Source organism: Sebastes umbrosus, chromosome 11, assembly GCF_015220745.1.
Source record: "Sebastes umbrosus isolate fSebUmb1 chromosome 11, fSebUmb1.pri, whole genome shotgun sequence".
NCBI classification, from domain to species: Eukaryota; Metazoa; Chordata; class Actinopteri; order Perciformes; family Sebastidae; genus Sebastes; species Sebastes umbrosus.
In genome coordinates this window covers 4,075,918-4,092,758 of record NC_051279.1, presented here as the reverse complement: position 1 = coordinate 4,092,758, position 16,841 = coordinate 4,075,918, and the positions used below count along the sequence as shown (strand labels likewise).

The 16,841-nt window shown below is 43.5% G+C and overlaps 1 protein-coding gene and 1 long non-coding RNA gene across 10 annotated transcripts in view; one reads left to right on the top strand and one right to left on the bottom strand.

The window, feature by feature from the left end:
• LOC119496459 overlaps window positions 1-8,907 on the top strand; it is a 28,383-nt gene extending 19,476 nt beyond the window's left edge. The window contains exon 4 of the long non-coding RNA XR_005208717.1: window positions 8,897-8,907. This is a non-coding gene — a long non-coding RNA (uncharacterized LOC119496459). The remainder of the gene's footprint in view (window positions 1-8,896) is intronic.
• Window positions 1-16,841, bottom strand: part of syngap1b (synaptic Ras GTPase activating protein 1b) — a 178,255-nt gene that overhangs the window by 25,113 nt on the left and 136,301 nt on the right. For 5 of the 9 annotated variants that reach the window (XM_037783746.1, XM_037783751.1, XM_037783750.1 and 2 more), the window contains 14 exons: window positions 14,935-15,088; window positions 14,463-14,561; window positions 11,617-11,856; window positions 9,838-10,173; window positions 9,574-9,718; window positions 8,942-9,086; window positions 8,555-8,791; window positions 7,231-7,432; window positions 6,173-6,411; window positions 5,710-5,908; window positions 4,752-5,345; window positions 2,837-3,280; window positions 1,021-1,194; window positions 125-336 (listed from right to left, as the gene is read on the bottom strand). In XM_037783746.1, coding sequence (XP_037639674.1) covers window positions 125-336; window positions 1,021-1,194; window positions 2,837-3,280; window positions 4,752-5,345; window positions 5,710-5,908; window positions 6,173-6,411; window positions 7,231-7,432; window positions 8,555-8,791; window positions 8,942-9,086; window positions 9,574-9,718; window positions 9,838-10,173; window positions 11,617-11,856; window positions 14,463-14,561; window positions 14,935-15,088 — 3,420 coding nt within the window. The remainder of the gene's footprint in view (window positions 1-124; window positions 337-1,020; window positions 1,195-2,836; window positions 3,281-4,751; window positions 5,346-5,709; window positions 5,909-6,172; window positions 6,412-7,230; window positions 7,433-8,554; window positions 8,792-8,941; window positions 9,087-9,573; window positions 9,719-9,837; window positions 10,174-11,616; window positions 11,857-14,462; window positions 14,562-14,934; window positions 15,089-16,841) is intronic. The other 4 variants (XM_037783747.1, XM_037783753.1, XM_037783749.1 and 1 more) reach the window with 4 other exon arrangements.

Sequence of the window (16,841 nt, the reverse complement as noted above, 5' to 3'; positions counted from 1 at the left end):
TCATCGAAGGCGTCACAATATACAAAGATAAAGCCAATGCGGCCCGCCAATGGCCTCCCTATAAAAGACCATATGGCGTCTTAGCTGTCTTTTGCCCTCCATCCCAACAACAGCCTCCAATTACCTGCTAATTATTCCTTTAATTTGGGAGTCTTTCTCCACTTGCTGTATGCGTAGCTTCCTCTCACTGTCGTCGAGTCGATTCTGGTACTGTAGGAGGATCTTATTGGTCTGCTGCTCCTGCGTGAGGAGCCTCCGCTCGTACTCCTCCAGCTTCTTGTGGGACATCGACAGGCGGTCCTTCAGGGAGTTGATCTCCTCCTCGTACTCCTTTACCTAAGGCAGAGGAATGGAGAGAATGCTAAATTAGGGAGGTTTAACCCTCTGAGACCCACAATAGACCCATTTTTTGTCTTTTAGGGGAATGCAGAGGATCTTTAGGGGGAGATAGCAGGTCAACAGTAGATGTCACATAGAAGTGGTGTACATCATCTGAAAGCTTGGGGAAAACCTGGAGATTAATTTGAGATGCTCCTTCACAACAAACTAGAATGATACCAATGGATCCCCTATGTTTTTTTTAGTTTCATATGATATCTGTACCTTCACTCTATCTCTAAAACTGAAATTGCTACAGCATCTGAAAGACGGCAAAGTCAGCTGGGATCGCCCGCAATCCCGCGGGTCTCAGAGGGCACCGGGTTAATGTTTACATGCCTTGATTTCTTAGTGGTTAGTGGATTTGAAAGTTCTTTATGCACATTCATCATTACAAGACAAACTGGAAAGTAGAAAACCACCTAAAAATATTCCACATTAGAAGGATGATGTACGGTGAATATACCGAACACTGATTTGTTGTTGTTTGTTGTTTTCCACACTGTTTGAGACCTCTGGGCTTCTGTGTTAAGACCAGATCTGCTCAGCAATGATAGACATGACTCAATGTTCCTCTAAACAGGAATACAAGTGTTTGTTTTTATGTGAAGGGCAATTCTGAAACTCAAAAGTGATACCTACCCTGTCCATGCGTGACTCATCCATGCTCTTTGAGTACTCCTTCAGTTTGAACTCTTCCCGGTCAATCCGCGAACTTTCAATGTCAGCCGACAGATGAGGCATGTTGGAGACCCAGGCCACTGTTCGCTCATTGGCTGGGGTCGGGGGATTGAGGGAAGATGGAGCCTGGGAGCCCTGGGAAGAAAGGCCAGCACACTGAATATGAGAACATGAGTTCATAACAACAATTTGTTTTTTGTTGCAGGATTATATGCAGAGAGCGCCAGAGTTGCATGAGTAATTCATACATTTTGATCTGGACCCTGGTGGGATTCAAGCCCTTATTCCTGACATGGTTAGTGCCGTTAAAAGTCAAATACAGTAACTGACATCACACACACATTGGGCCTCATGCAAGAACCACTCGTACGAACAGATTCGTTCTTAAGTGGCTTGTACGAGTGATTTAGGAGAACTTGCCGCATTCACCAATTTTCTCGTATTATTAGGTACGAACGCGATTTACGAGTGGTCCAGACCTGCCGTAGGAGCCATGTGCAATTAATCTGCTGACATCCAAACCTACGTTTTTCACTAATGGATTGTATATTTCATTGCTTAAAGCAATTTTGAGTTTGAAAGTCCTATTACAGTGACTTAAAGTCCTACTATTGTTGATTATTAAAGCCTAATTATGCTGATATTATCCTGTTTGACTCTGCAATTCATATTATAGTATAATTCTAAATGTATTCATATAGTCTAACGGTATCATCATTAATTTAAATTGGCCATTGATGCTATTGTATAACACTACAATATCAATATGGACATCTCAAACTGCAAAACGACATAAATTACGTCATGGCTGACTTACTTCTTTTGGATGCGTGTCAGAGAGAGCGTCTTTAGACAGCATCTTTAGACAGCGTGCTGATATATTGGCAGATGACAGATGAATGGGGCAGGATGTGTAGCCTTATATTAGGGATACTAATTTTGAATTTTTTTCTTACCGATAACCGACCCGTTAATCGATGATTAACCGTTAACTAACAACTTTAGTGCGTTGCATGCAGCGGTGCTGAGGTTGTAGTGCCTAACAAGCCGCCCGGCTGCAACGAACAAACAGCGATAGCAGCCACGATGCTGCGTGTTTTGTCGAGGACACGTTCAGCCACTTTCCTGGTAAGTCTCCACCACATCATTTAGTTTAGCTGCGAGGTTGTCAGCTGTGTGTCTGCCTGGCGTAACGTTAGCGAGTGTCCGACAGACTGCGTGTGTGTGTGACAGCGGTGAGTATGAAGTTATCAGTAACGTTGTAGCTGTGAACGTAGCAGTGCAGTGTGTGTGTACAGTTTATTTGTCGGTGAATAAATGCTACAACTCCTCAAGACCCGAGTCAAGCACGCGTGTCTAACACCATCTCAGAGTCACTTAAGGTGGGCTGTTAAGGTGGACCAGCTATTCTCCTTTCAGCGACAAGCCGCTCCTCTGAGTTTTGCTCAGCTTTTTATTTTATTTTTAATATTTTCTTTTAACCGACAGCATTAATCGTTCAAAATTCTTAATGTCGGTTAACGTTTAATTATTAACATCCCCACTATGGTATAATTGGGGTGATACTTATGATTATTTATGATTCTCATTCATGCACAGGTGACATTCATCGTGTTTACGCAGGTCATTTACACCGTTATCTGAAGTCACGAATACGAAAATGTTCTTGCATGAGGCCCATTGCTCAGAAACGGTCATGAGCACAGGTGCCGATAGAGAGGAGTGCTAAAGGGAAGGATGAAGAGAATAAAATGAATTCAGAGCGTGCAGATGTTACCTGTTTGCTCATGGTGGGTTTGAGCAGGTGCTGCTGCTGCTGCTGAGACTGTTGCTGTGGTGACTGTTGAGTGCTCTGACTGGTGGTTCCCTGTGGACTCTGGCTTTCCCTGACTGAGCTCTGCTGGTGGGGCAGGCCCGGGGCAGTGTTGTCTTTGACGGACAGCTGCCGGGGCCCGTGCTGCCTGCCGCCGTAGCCGGACTCCGGCGACTGGAGGAGATTCCCGCTCGGCGGTCGCGTCTTAGCCAGAGCAGCAGGTGCAGCGGCCGCACTGACGGACAGCTGATGGGAGGTCTGGGACTTGACACGCTGGGAGGGAGGCGGGGCAACAGAACTCTGGCGCATAGGTTGGACTGTGGTGGGGGGCGTGGCGGCCAGGGAGGAGTGGGAGGTTCCTGTCTGGGAGGTCATGCCCATCATTTGTTGTTGCTGTTGGAGGTTATCCTTAGGAAGAATAATAGGAAATATACGTTAGCACTTTCATTTTTATTTCAGTTCTTTTTGGGGCAGATGGCGCTACTTTGATCTTCAGTCAGATTGAAAACAGCCCTGTGTTAAAAAAATGTTTGTGGTGGTTGGGTGTGTGAGCCAATGAAATACGATCCAGGAAGTCTAGTTTGAGTGATCGATGAGTCCCTTCAGTTGCACGTCATCCCCCTCATTTTCTTCCCATGTTTCCTGTCTATCTACTGTCAGATAATGGTCAAAAATGGGTTGCGACTATCGATCATTTTCACTACTGATTAATCTGCCAATTTTCTCAATTATTTGATAATCTTTCGGTCTATAAAATGTCAGGTAATGGTCAAAAATGTTGATCACAACTTCCTAGAGGCCAAGGTGACATTTTTTGTTTGCTTGTTTTGTTCGACCAAAAGTCCAACACCCGATGAGATTCAGTTTACCATCACATTAGACAAAGAAAACCAGCAAATCCTCACAACTGTGAAACTGGAAAAATGGCAATTTATTCACTATCAAAATAGTTAATTGATTAATTTTCTGTTGATCAAGTAATAACTCATCATTTTAACTCTTCTGTAAAATGCCACATCATACAAACTATATAGTGCTCTAACTATTATTTGTTGATTTGCAACAATTCTGATAACTGCTTTGACGGTCGTAGTCATGCTTGTTGATGTTGTCGTTGGAACACACGCTCACAAAATATCCTGTTTCCACACGTTTTTACTATTTCTCCTAGATATAGATCAGTCACTGTGTTATGTTTATTCATGCAAACATCCAACATCCTAGGTGCAACAACAAATTTGGTCCATGTTGGAAATGCAACACGTACAGTAAGTTCTTATTGTTACCGGCGACCCCTCCGCCAGGTTTCCCCTCAATCCGTGTCTCACATTGGCTGTAGCTCCCTGACAGACTCCCCGACAGGTCCAGATATTTAACCTGTTACATATCTGGAATGTGTCTTTGAACAGTTCACACTTAACGCTCGAGCGCCGATGAGCGAGCGCCGAGCCAACGCAGATTTGCATCCGATCTGGGGTTTTTGTCCAGGAGCTCCATAAACTGTCAACGAGTCGAAAATCAGAGCTAAAGTCAAAGGAAATATTAACAAACATTATCTGGCTCCAGATTCTCTAAATGTGAGGGAACTGCTGCTTTTGTTTGGAGTTATATTGTTGTATATTGGATATCTTTGGTTTTGGACCATTGGTCAAACGAAACAAACAACCTGAAGAGGTCACCATCACAAATTTCCTTGGAAAATTTCTCAATGTTTTCAATTGTTTTAGACATCAAACGAAAAAAGAATAGATTTTTTAAACAACAATAACAACGAACGTTAGTCGAAGCCCCAATGCCACCAGAATAATTTAAAAGTGACATAAAAATCTACACACGGTGGCTTCAAGACGTCACGAGAATACAATGAACATACATGTACCTGCACATGCGTGGACATCTGCCTGCGTCCATATTCAGCCCTGCTGTAGTCGTCACTGTAGCTGTGTGAGTGGATGATGCTGGGTTGGCCCAGGTGACCGTCCCTGGTCCTGAGGGTGGACAGGTCCTCGCTGCGAGAGAACCCCCCATGGGCGAACTGTGGCATGTAGGTCTGGTGAGAGGGATCGGGCTCTGGGGCCAGGAGCAGGGGTGCTGGAGGTTGAGCCCGGCTGTGCTGGTGATGGAGCTGTTGCTGTTGAGGCCCATCAGCGGTCGCCAGATGAAAGAGGGGATTCTGGAAGGAAAGCGGGTAGCGCATGGCGGCGGCCTGCTGTTGCTGCTGCTGGGATAGCGAGTCGGTGGTGGTGCCCATCTGGCTCAGCTGGCTCAGCCGAAGGCCGCCGGACATGCTGGAGCCGCCAGAGCCAGCTGACAACCTCCCACCGGCCCGCAGCTGGCTGCTCAGGCCCGACCCCAGGCCGCCACCGCCTCCGCTGCTCAGCCCTCCGAAGCTGCCCATGCCGGCGATGGAGGCCTGGGAGGAGTTGAGCATGTCCACCGACTGCAGGTTAGACACGCTGTTCATTCGGGAATCCTGGAGGTCCATCATAGATACGCTTTTATTGACACTGAGCACCTAATAATAAGGGATGTGAGAGGCTATTGTGCCCCCTGATATTATGTATGTTACGTGGCCACGGATGATATGGGTGAGGGTGGTGCGGGTGTTTTTACCGCGAGGCCTGGATATCGGAATGCCTCAAAGTATTTCCCAGGAAATACCGCTAGGATGAGTTGCGTGGTGAATCAGTGGAAAAAAAGCAGATGTCATGATAAACTACAGCCTCGATCACACGATGGCAGTATGACTGACATGCACGTCATACTAACCTCACTTTGGTAAAGATAGACCTAGTGGATGGGATGATGATTCCCCGAGTCAGTGTGGTAAAACTCACCTTAGGGTCTGGTTCCGTGATGTCCGAGCTGCTCGTGCAGTAGGCCGGGCTGGATCGGGCCAAGGGAGGGCGTGATACGTAGAACATGTCTTTGGAGGACGCTCGATGGGGGTGGTCGCGGTCCTGAAAACTCATCTGGGCGCGGGTTGGCATGACCCCTCCGGTGGTAGGGGAAGGCAAGCGAGTGATATCTATAGAGCTGGAGAACAGCAGTGAGTAAGGCCAACAATAGCTGAAGACAGAGACTCAGTAGTAGTTGGAGCTGGTTGATTAAAGCTGAAGTAGGCAAGTTGGAGCAAAAACATATTTTTATAAAACCGTCCCTGTATCCTGGATGCAGCTCCTCAAATGTGAATATTTACTTTCCTTCATTGTGTACAATAACTACAGAGAAATCAAAGTTTCAGAGTTTGACAATGAAGTTTATCTGAAGCAGAAGACTTCAGTGTTTAATATGGCCTACCTATTAAGATCCCTCATCATGAGATTTTGGAACTCAGATGAGATGCCCCTGTTGAAGCTCGGCCGTGACAGCAGCCTGTCTGCCTGCCTCTCCTGCACCCTGTCTGTCTGATGGCTGGGCTGCCTCTGGAGGTGTGGGTTACGCAAGGCCATACTGATGTCGTTCAGGAGGCGAGGCAAAGGACCCAGTTTGATGATGGCATCCTGTGGTTCAAAGAAAACCAGTTTTGCTGAGTTTTGCTGCGGATTTAAAAAATAATTCATTTTTGAGTTATGCAAGGGTTTCATTAAAATGCCATATATATATACACCTCTACCTAAGTTAATGACAGCTAAAGCCTCATTAAAGACTTAATTTAGCAAGAACATTTGATGTGAGAACTGAGACATTTTTTAGATCAAATTGTTGAAAATTCAAGCCTGAAATGACATATCCAGTCTGAGTTTGGTTTAGTTTGGCTTCTCGGTAATAAAACCTGAAGTGACGTACAAGTGGTGGACACAATAACATGACAACATGTACAATATAATGCTATTCAATGCAACAGCTCTTTGAAATAGATATGACTTTTGTTGTCAGAAAAGTGTTAACTCATCGATGGAAATCTTACCTAATTCAAGCCGTACTTGGAGGTGGTTTTGTACTGGACTGCATTATATTATCAGGTGTAGCTATTGTTTATTTCCCTTTACATGAGAATACAATGTAGGTGTCTAATACATACATGGCAAAATTATTAAAAATACAACAGTATTACCAAATAAGAACAATGAATAATTGATAAAAACTCAAGTTGTGATAAAAACCATAGAGAAATCCTGTGTCAAAATATGACAAATCTAAAAACTAAATAAAAAGGATTAACGTTACATAAATAATGGGCCTCATGCAAGAACCACTCGTACAAACAGATTTGTTCTTAAGTGGCTTGTATGAGTGATTTAGGAGAACTTGCCGCATTCATCAATTACAAATTACATGTCTTATTTTAGAAGAAATTACAGTGTAAAACTGTAGTTTATAAATGCAAAGATGATGTGTGGTGTTTGGGTTTTTACCTTGCTGAGCTGAGCTATGACCTCCCAGAGGAGACTATGGAGTATGGACAGCTCCCTGCCCAGGTCAATGTATCCCTCAAAACCACCTGCATTGCTGACGCTGTCCACATTGGAGATCTCGTACAGGAACTGTTGCATGGAGCCCCACTCCATCTCTAAAAACTCATTCATGAAACACATGTACTCCTCTTTATTGCCAAACCTGCAGGAGGGAAAGGAAGGAAATGCCAGTGAGGAGATAAGCCGGTGAGAAGACAAGGGAAAGTGAGAGAGAAAACGCAGAAAAACAAGTGAGCAACACATGACGGCAAAATGAAATGTCAACTGGAGTCACAATTTATGATAACTCTTAAACTGTTCTGTTTCTGACACAAATGTCCTATAAATCGCCAAAACAATACAATACATTTGGGTGTGAATAATCCATGAATGTAAACAAATGTGTTTGTTTAAAATGAAAGCTGCACATGGTACCGTTAACTTACGATGTGATTATGAGTCAAATGAACCAAACTGAGACAAATTTGAGTTATAGCACAGCGGGTCCTATATAGAAAAATAATTTGTAACTTAAAAACATGGAGCATTTTGACCTTTCTGGCACAATATATTGGAAAATTAGGGAACATTTTTTAATTTGTTTTTGTCTTAATTTGTGAACAAACTTTTCATAGGTTCAGAATGAAAGGGAAATAAAGTAATGAACGTGTCTAGAGGTGTAACCCAGGGTTAATTCCTCTATTATTCTTATTTATTATTATTATATAACTATTATTCACCATTTTCATCAATACAGTTGGGTACAAATGTTCCAGATTTTTTATTCTGCCTATATGCAGATGACACAGTCATTTACTATTGTCAGAATCAGAATCAGGAATACTTTATTGATCTCCGGGGGGAAAATTGGGAACAAGCTTGTGCCTGATAATATGTATTTCTTATTATGATGTAAATCTAGTTTTGAATTAGGTAATCTAAGCTTATGTTGTTGTTTTATTCCAAAATGGCTCCAGATATTATTATTAAAAGCATTTTGGGCACTGCAGGAAAGGAAGACTGAACATATTTAAATGTAAAAATTATTAGAAATTATTTTCTGTAATAGAATTTACTTCACAAAGGACACAAAATTAAGAATTTAGTTTAGGAAAAAATGCCTGTTTTCTTGTACTCAAGAAGAGATTGGTTGCTTCTATGTTTTCATTGATTATGGGATGAGACTGAATGCTTGCTGTTTGAGCATGTTAGATACTGTCTAGTGTAGTGGTTAGTGAAACGATGCAAAGTGTAAAAGCTGTAAATATAATGAAATAAAACTGACTTGGAGAAGTTAGCCAGGTTTTGCACTACTTTCGCGATGAGGGTGAGCGTGCGTGACGTCTGCTCGTCGGGATACTCCTGGGTGAGGTTGAAGAGCGACGGGGACATGATGGCAGGACACAGGAAGCGTAGGAAGAGGGAACCACTGATGAGACGGTCGGCGATGTCTTCCCGACCTCTCTCAGCACAGCGCACTCTCCAGGAGGCAAAAACTTCCTTTAGCTCTCGAGGGAAAACACTGTGAAGGGGATATACTACATGTCGGGATCAAACTGCAGAGATTCAGAGTTTCTTCATTTCCCCGTGAAAGAATCTGGAGTCTCATGTATCTTTAAAACAGCAGAGAGGAATACACACACTCAAAACGAAGCACTGAACAACTACTCACCAATGGGAGTTAACGATCTTGCAGAGTGCTAGTTCACAGCACATTCGGAGATTTGCTTGGTGGTCTGGGAGCACGGAGGGTGGTGTTCTCATGGGGTCCACTTCGCAATTTTCCTCTGACTCATACAAGGCCCTTATGAACTCCCCTACAAATGACATTTTATTAGTAACAGCAACATGGTGGAACCTATCATCAAGATCCGCTCAGTGTTGTTAATACAGAAAGCAGCAGCAACGACAACTAATAGTACACAAAGGAATCCATTATGGGAGAGTAGAAAGCAGCAAATTGCACAGACCAAATGCAGTGTTACCACAAAACATGCTGCAGTTTGGGTAAAGAGTCATGACTTTGGTGACCAGACGTCCCGGGTTTCTGGGACTGTCCCGGTTTCAAGCTGACGTGTCCCGAGTCCCGACACATATCCGTAAAACACTCAAATATCCCGGTTTTCAACGGTCATTAACAAATTGTCCCGATCTTAGGGGCGGGTTTTTTCTTTAATTAAAACTTTTGTCATTCTAACACTTCCAAAAGTTGATCTCCTGGATTTGAAATCAATTTCAAATTGGTGTGAATATTGCGCAGTTGCTTTGATTTATATGGTGACAATCCCAAACGTTCTGGCTCACCTATAGCATCCTTGAGGTACTTATGTCCGATCAGTTTGAGGTACTCTTCTATGGCTTTGGTGGCCAGAGTGTTCTCTCTGAAGATAAGGTGTTCTCGGTCGATGAATCTGTCTACCTCGCACATCGCCATGTCTGACAGGAAGTCCTGGAGAAAGGGAGAACTAAATTATTGTTCTTTACTACACGCAGAAATAAAAAAGGTCTGAAAAAGCTTCGTTTTAGCACATATTCACATGCCGATGAGTCACATAGAGGTGTCCCTACCTTAGCTTTCCCCGTGCTCTGCAGTATATGCACCAATGCACAGGCCACCTCCTCTTTACTCTTGACACTCAGCACGGGCTCCAGCACAGCACACAGGGTGCGGTAGTTATTGGTGACGTACTCTGCAAACTCCTTGTACAGCTCCATGGGCAGGATGTTCATGGTCTGGAAGCGGGATTTGAGGCGTAGGGATGCGTTGATGATCTTCCCCCCTCCGGCACCAGCCCCCTTGGTGAGGACGCTGGGCTGGATGACCGGGTACCACTGCTCCACAAACTGACGTCCAGTGATGCTTGAGATGGGGATGCTTACAAGCCCTAAGTATGTGCTCTTTTCCTTGGAGAGAACGATATCAGTAGAGATAAGCATGTGTTAAAGAAAAGTTGCCTTTCATGAAGCTGTGCAAATTTTTATAAAATATAAGTCTGAAATGTCAAAAGAAGTTCATTGAAAGCTTTAGCACTGAATAAATAATGAGCAGTAAGACTAACACTGGATCCCTGGAGCGTCGTTTCAAGATAGAAATGAGTTGTTTTTCTATAGTGGTGCTACTCTTGTACTAAATTGAAAAAAGAAATGATCGTATTTGTGACTCACTATTTATTCTTACCTAAAGGGGCAAAAAAATAAGATTTTTCCTGACAAATGACCATGGCAATGACAATGGCTATAATGCTGTGTATCCGCAGGGGGCTGATAAGGTTGCTGATCCATGGCAATGACTCAATGATTACGTCATCAATTAAGATTGTTTTTTGAACAGACTCACTGCAGTTCCCCTCCAACCCAAACTATGCATGTTTCAAAACCATAACTGTTTTGTTATAAAGCCACTAAAGCAAAATGACAAAGACAAAAGCAGCGCCACAGCAGACGAGACCCCATTTTGCTATTGGCGATTTTATAATACAGCCACTGCATGAAAATGCAGCTATTCTGCATAATGTTACCTCCTGACTCTATGTTATTTTTTCATCTCTTTGTGTTTGTTGAACTGATGCTCTAATAAGCCAAATGCTCATTTCTGTTGGAAAAATGTTGCAGGAGAAGGAGGGCTGTGCCAGGGCTGATAAAGGCTTTCTACTAACTTCTAACTTTAAAATGAACTTTCAGGGATATCATCACCTTATAACTTAATATGGTGAAATTGTTAGATATGTGTTTCTTATTTACACATCCAGCAGTTACGGAGCAACGTTATCATTCATTCGGCCACATGAGTAATGTAAAGTCCAATATTGACTCTCTTTTAACTTTGTTTTTTTGACTCTCTACCAACTCCTGAGGGAAATATCTGGCTCTTTAACTGCTAAAAGCTCCACCAGCTAGTCATCGACTGTGCCTGTCTGCTGTCTGGAGCTGAGAAGGAACTGTAAAGTTGTCTTTTATGGGCTTTTCCGCTGAAAACAGCTGCCGGCTGTGGCTAAAAACGGCACTGTGAGAGTTACGAGGGTGAACCGAAACAGAAAGGTTGCAGGTTGGACAGCTAAACAATGAGCTGTAACTATAAAGCTGAGGGGAGCTGCAGATTAAAGTGATAATCATCTGTAGGTTCATCATTACGAGTGACCCCTTTCACACTTTGTCTTTAAATTGTCATTTTGTCATATTGTAAAATGATCAATTATAGCCAGAAAGAAATCATTTTATGTATATTTAAGAGTCATTTTGAGTCATTTTATTCCCATAAAATCCGCAACAAAAAGCTCAAATGAACCAAATATCACGACGGTGCTTCTGTCAAACTAACCATAGTTACCCTACAGATCTCTTAGTCACCTTGCGTCTCTTCTTGTCAGTCTCCTTGTATAGATGAAGGCGTAGGTTGCGGACGGCTGGCAGGTTGTTGAATTCAAAGTGCTCGCCCCAGAAAACGGTGTCGGTGCGGGGCTTGCTGGTGGTGCGTGCGTACAGCATGTCGTCCAGACAAAGTTCGCAGTAGTAGCGTTTCTTGGCTGGAAGCTCGCGGGCCTCGATGATCCAAAGTTTGAGAACATTGTCCACCCTCCGGCTGTTGTCCTGCGTGGAGATGAAGTTGCGTCAAATGAGTTCAAGTGCATCTACTGTCATTAAAAAGCTTTACAAGAGAAGATGATACTATGCGGGGTGGGGGGAAAACATGACAAACAGCAAATAAAAAAGTTCTGAGATATGGAAACAGAGACAGCATGTGTGAATAAAAGGCGACAGCAGATCAGCCTGCAGGAATAAATGACAGGAAAGAAATAGCTGTTGACATGGCGGTTGAGCTACTGGGGATTGTAGGCTGTTCTTGATAAATTGCTCTCAACTCTGGACTTGAATACAGAGACAGACGACAGCATGACAGAGACGCAGTAAAGAAAGACAACAGGAAGTGTGAAGGAGAAGAGTAGGTGAGTGGTTTCACTGGCTGAAAAAAAGAAATCCACTTAAACATAGAAAGACACAAATGCCACAATGCACATGTGCTGCAAAGACGAGGGACAAACAATGATGGTAATGTTTCTGTAGACAGCTACACTTCCTAATCATGATCACAAAGCCCATGCTATATTTGACATCCCCCATGGGAGGAGAGAGTGCCGTGTTGTTCGTGATGTTTCAGCGAACGGGAGGCTGAGTCATTTCAATTGGGCTCAAATGCCATTGTTGTTAGCCCCCTGTTTGCTTCAGACGATTTAAGTCCTAATTTAGACAACTCAATATGTGAGAATCGGCTAGATCCACAGCGCTTAAGTTCTCCATTTGTATGCTCTTTGATAACCGGCGCCAAACACAAGGCATAATTAATTCCAAACGTCTGAGATTGAATGCGCTGGGCATCTGGTGGCTCAGTTTGCTAGTGCACATACAGTGCAGCAGCACCAGCGTGGGCTTGAGTGCTCCGCCTTGATATCATGTTACATCTTCCCTAGTTTCAGTCAGATCTCGAATTCACCACCAAAAAACTAGTAAAACATGAAAGCGGGGTGAAGTGGCAGCTCTCCTTTTTTATGAGAAAACAAACAACCAAAGCTCAAAGAGGGGAATCAAACGGCTCCAGAAAGTTAAGAAGCATAATGATAATCTTTGTCTCTGCAGTGAGTCTTATCTCTGTCGATGCATCTGGTCTGAGAAGCATGGTGCGTGTTGTTTAAGGGTAGGAGGGGTTTGGAGAGAGCCCCCGTGTGGAGTCCTTGGAGCTCCATGACTCAGCCAGGACCCCCGCGGCCTGAGCATCTGGACGAGGCATTCAGCTCGGGCAATGTTTCATCTCAGTCTGCCTTAATAACTCGTAGTCCCTGGTTGCCATCAAAGCCGCATATCTTGCATGCCTGTTCACTGTTTTTAATAACAGCGAGGGGAAGATATGGGACAATTTTTACTTTGAAATCTGAGTAAAAATTAAGATATTGTTTTTTGAACCGATATGAAGGGCTGAGATTTGTCGTTCTTTTTAAGCTGTGAGGATGGACATAAAATCACAGTACCTTAAAGCTGCACTAGGGAAAAGATTTTTTTAATGTGAAAATACACTATCACATCTGGTTAAATCATACAGTAGAGTGGCATCCCATCTGCACTAATTAAATGTAATCTGGTGTCAGATATGAACGCACTGATGTTGGGCCGCATGCAAGAACACTTCTGTGTTCTCATCTTAAAACGCTGTTTTTTTCTGAGAGGTTTGTTCATGCGAGTGATCCAAATCAGAGTCACCAAAATCTCTTAATGGGGCTCTATACGATATCCAGAGCATTAATATAGCAGCAAACACTATCTGCTATGTAAAGATATAGAGGAGTAATGTCTACCTAAGCAGAGAATGAAGTTGCTCTCCCTCTGTGTGTGTTGTAATCAGAACTTCTCGGTGCTTTGTTGACACTTTGCCGGCCGTGCGTGCCTTTTAGGTCATGTTGTATGTGAGCGTGCCCCACTGGCAAACTCACGGCCGCCGCTCTACACTGCACTCATACGGCGGTTATAGCTGGTAACGCCGTCCCGACCAATGGTGTCGGCGCGGAAGCGTAGTGCCCACCCTCCGGTTCCCATTCAGGTAAACATTGCTAGCTCTGTCAGCAGTGTTGCTGTTGTTTGCACTGCCAGCACTGTTAGTTGCGAGCCTCTCGTGAACTTCCTTTGTGCCAAAGAGAAAATTGTAAGTACGAGAAAATCAGTGAATGCCATAAATCTCTTAAATGACTCGTACATGGCACATTAGAACAAATCTGTTACCACGAGTGGTTCTTGCATGAGGCCCACAGTATTCAGTCTTTTGCCTCTTGTCCCTTCACTATCCTTTAGTATCACAGACATGCTGGGCTGGTAAACATCTGCTGCATGCAATTTGCCGACATCACTTTACCTGATTTGTAGATTTCAAAAGTTGTTTTTTTTGTTTGTTTTTTTAAACAGAAATGTGGATCCTCCACCCTGCAACATTACCCCGTGCAGCTTTAATATTTGCGTGGCGAAGCGACTAAAATTGTTCAACATAGACACACACAGACACGAGGATGGAGTTCACACAGAGAAATGAAGCGGTGCGCTCTCATTGAAAACAGACAACAACGGGAGACGGGGAGGAGAGAGAGAGACACACAGACAGAGGGATCATCCTTTTTTTTTTTCTTCCTCTACCGCATCCCTTTCTCTCCCCTCACCTTGTTGGGCTTGACAGCTCTCTGCAGGTTCTCGATCCATTTGTCTCTCTCTGCAGCTGAGCGACACGCAAAGCACTTGGTTCCCGATGCCGTAGTCACCTGAGGTTATAGCCAATGGTAAATTCAACAACCACAGCCATTAGTAACTATGGAGACTGCAACTAAGGCGCCAAAATAATGTCTTGTATTCACTCTCAACCTCTGTCATGTTCCACTAATGGAAAGATGATGGAAAAAGCTGACACTCCTGCAGCAAATTATGTAGGGACTAGGGCTCATTTCAGTGTCCTTGTTGCTTTCATTCTTCACATGTAAAAAAATAACACTTTCAATTCACAGTCTCTTTCACGTCACTGTCACTTGTCAGGACTGAACAAAACATTTTGTTGGTGCTATTTACTGCTCTGTACACTGCACTTTGTGTGTGTGAGTGTGCTGCTGTTTGTCCTACACCGTGCAGCTCAATACTCACCTCAAAGCAGTACTCTTGTCCCAGGATGCTCGAGTGGACAGGTTTGATGATGGCGTCCTCGTCCAGAGTGAGGTCCAGCGCTTCGGCAGCGCTGCTGGGAGACAGCAAGGACTCATGGGAGTGGGACTCTTTGAAGCTTTGCATCAAACGGGTCCTGGGAGGAGTGAGAGTTGTGGTTAGATGTGCAGAGGGGAGGCTCTTTTATTGAAGGTTGCGTTACTAAAATTCTGTTCGTCAACGTAGGAAAATTATAATTCTAAATCTCAGAGCCTTTTTTTTTTTTTTTTTTACCAAAACTACACTTTATTTTCATATTTATCTTTGTGCACTAACAAACAGACGTATAAGTGCCGCACAATATGTTATTACTATGTTATATTATTATGTGGTAATAAATAAATCCCCAATATATTTATGAATATCTAGTGTCAAGAAAGGCAGGAACACCGCAACCCACATGTTTATGTTTTGTTTTAGACAAATAGAGACAGATATTTTAGATTTGTCCTGCTAAGTGTTAAACCTGCACGGCAGCTGGATTCTCACGATGTCACACGATCACGCGAGAATCGCTGCATCAAATGTCACAGGAAAATCCATCTTGTCAGGCTTCAAGTAATGCGTTTGTGTCCGGCTCGCCAGACAACGGACCAATCAGCGACCTGTGAGGAGATACTGCAACTAATGGTGTGGCTTAGGTGTGTGTGAGACGTGAGACCCGGTCATACTTGCTAACCTTGAGACCTAAAAAAATAGGGAGGATTTCTAAACCATAGCGGGGGTCTGGGTTTCCTCCCCCAGAAAAATCTGAGTTTCCTGTATTCTGGTGATTTTTAAAGAATGAAAATAACTAAATAATAAGTACACTGCAACAGCATTTTTTGTTAAATAGGCTTAATTTTAAATTTTACTTTTAATTCTCAGGAAAGAAAACTGAATAATTTGTCCCTCTGGCGTGATCTCTGGTATTAATCATCACTTTTTATTCATTTTTTGTTCCTACTTGAGTATTTCTTTCTTTTGTATTCTCCATTTTTCTCTCCTTCTCTCACTTCACTGAAGGTCCTTTCACTCACATTGCGACAACGGCACCACTGTGCTCTGAAACCCGGTATTTCCAATGACCTGCGCCACGCCACCACGGCTTTTTGCTGGGATGTGCAGCAAGCGCAACTCAAACCGTGCGTCGGTGTCGCAAGCAGCTCTCCTCCGCCGGGAAAAGACATTTGGTTTAGCTCTATTGTCGTCCGGGTGGAAACAGTAGGGCTTATACACGCTGTATATTGCGAGAAACAGGTTGAGATAACGAAAAGGAAAAAAAGAGTGAAAATTTGGAGAAATACGGGAGACTTGTCACACCGGGAGGAAACCAGGAGAGGGCAATGAAAACGTGAGTCTCCTGGGAAAATTGAGAGGGTTGGCAAGTCTGGACCCGGTGAGACCGTATCAAAGAGTTCAGAGGCAAGAGGCATGCTAGTAGCATGACATAAAGAGTTTAGAGGCAAAGAGGTGAACTCAGGTGCTTTTTGACAACAGCTGCTAGATGGTGCTGCGGTCGAAACGCCAATGAATCTGTAGTCATGGATGTATAAAGAGACGTCTGTTAATCTGAGGAACATTTTTTTTTAGGTAAATCAACTTCCCAGTCTGAACACTTAAATAGCCCTCATTTAAATCTTTATGTCCTAGAAGTTGTAAAATGAACTAACAGCTGAATCCAAAGTTATTTTGCTCTGAATAATGAAGGTGCATCAGACCCACGGGACCGCACCGCGCTGCACACTCATATGACATATCCGGTTCTGCCAGCTTCCTGCTAGTGTATGCGGCTGTAATCATGGATATACTGGCTGTAATTCATCACTTTTATTATCTTCTAATACACCCATGGGCTGTATGCTGTAAGC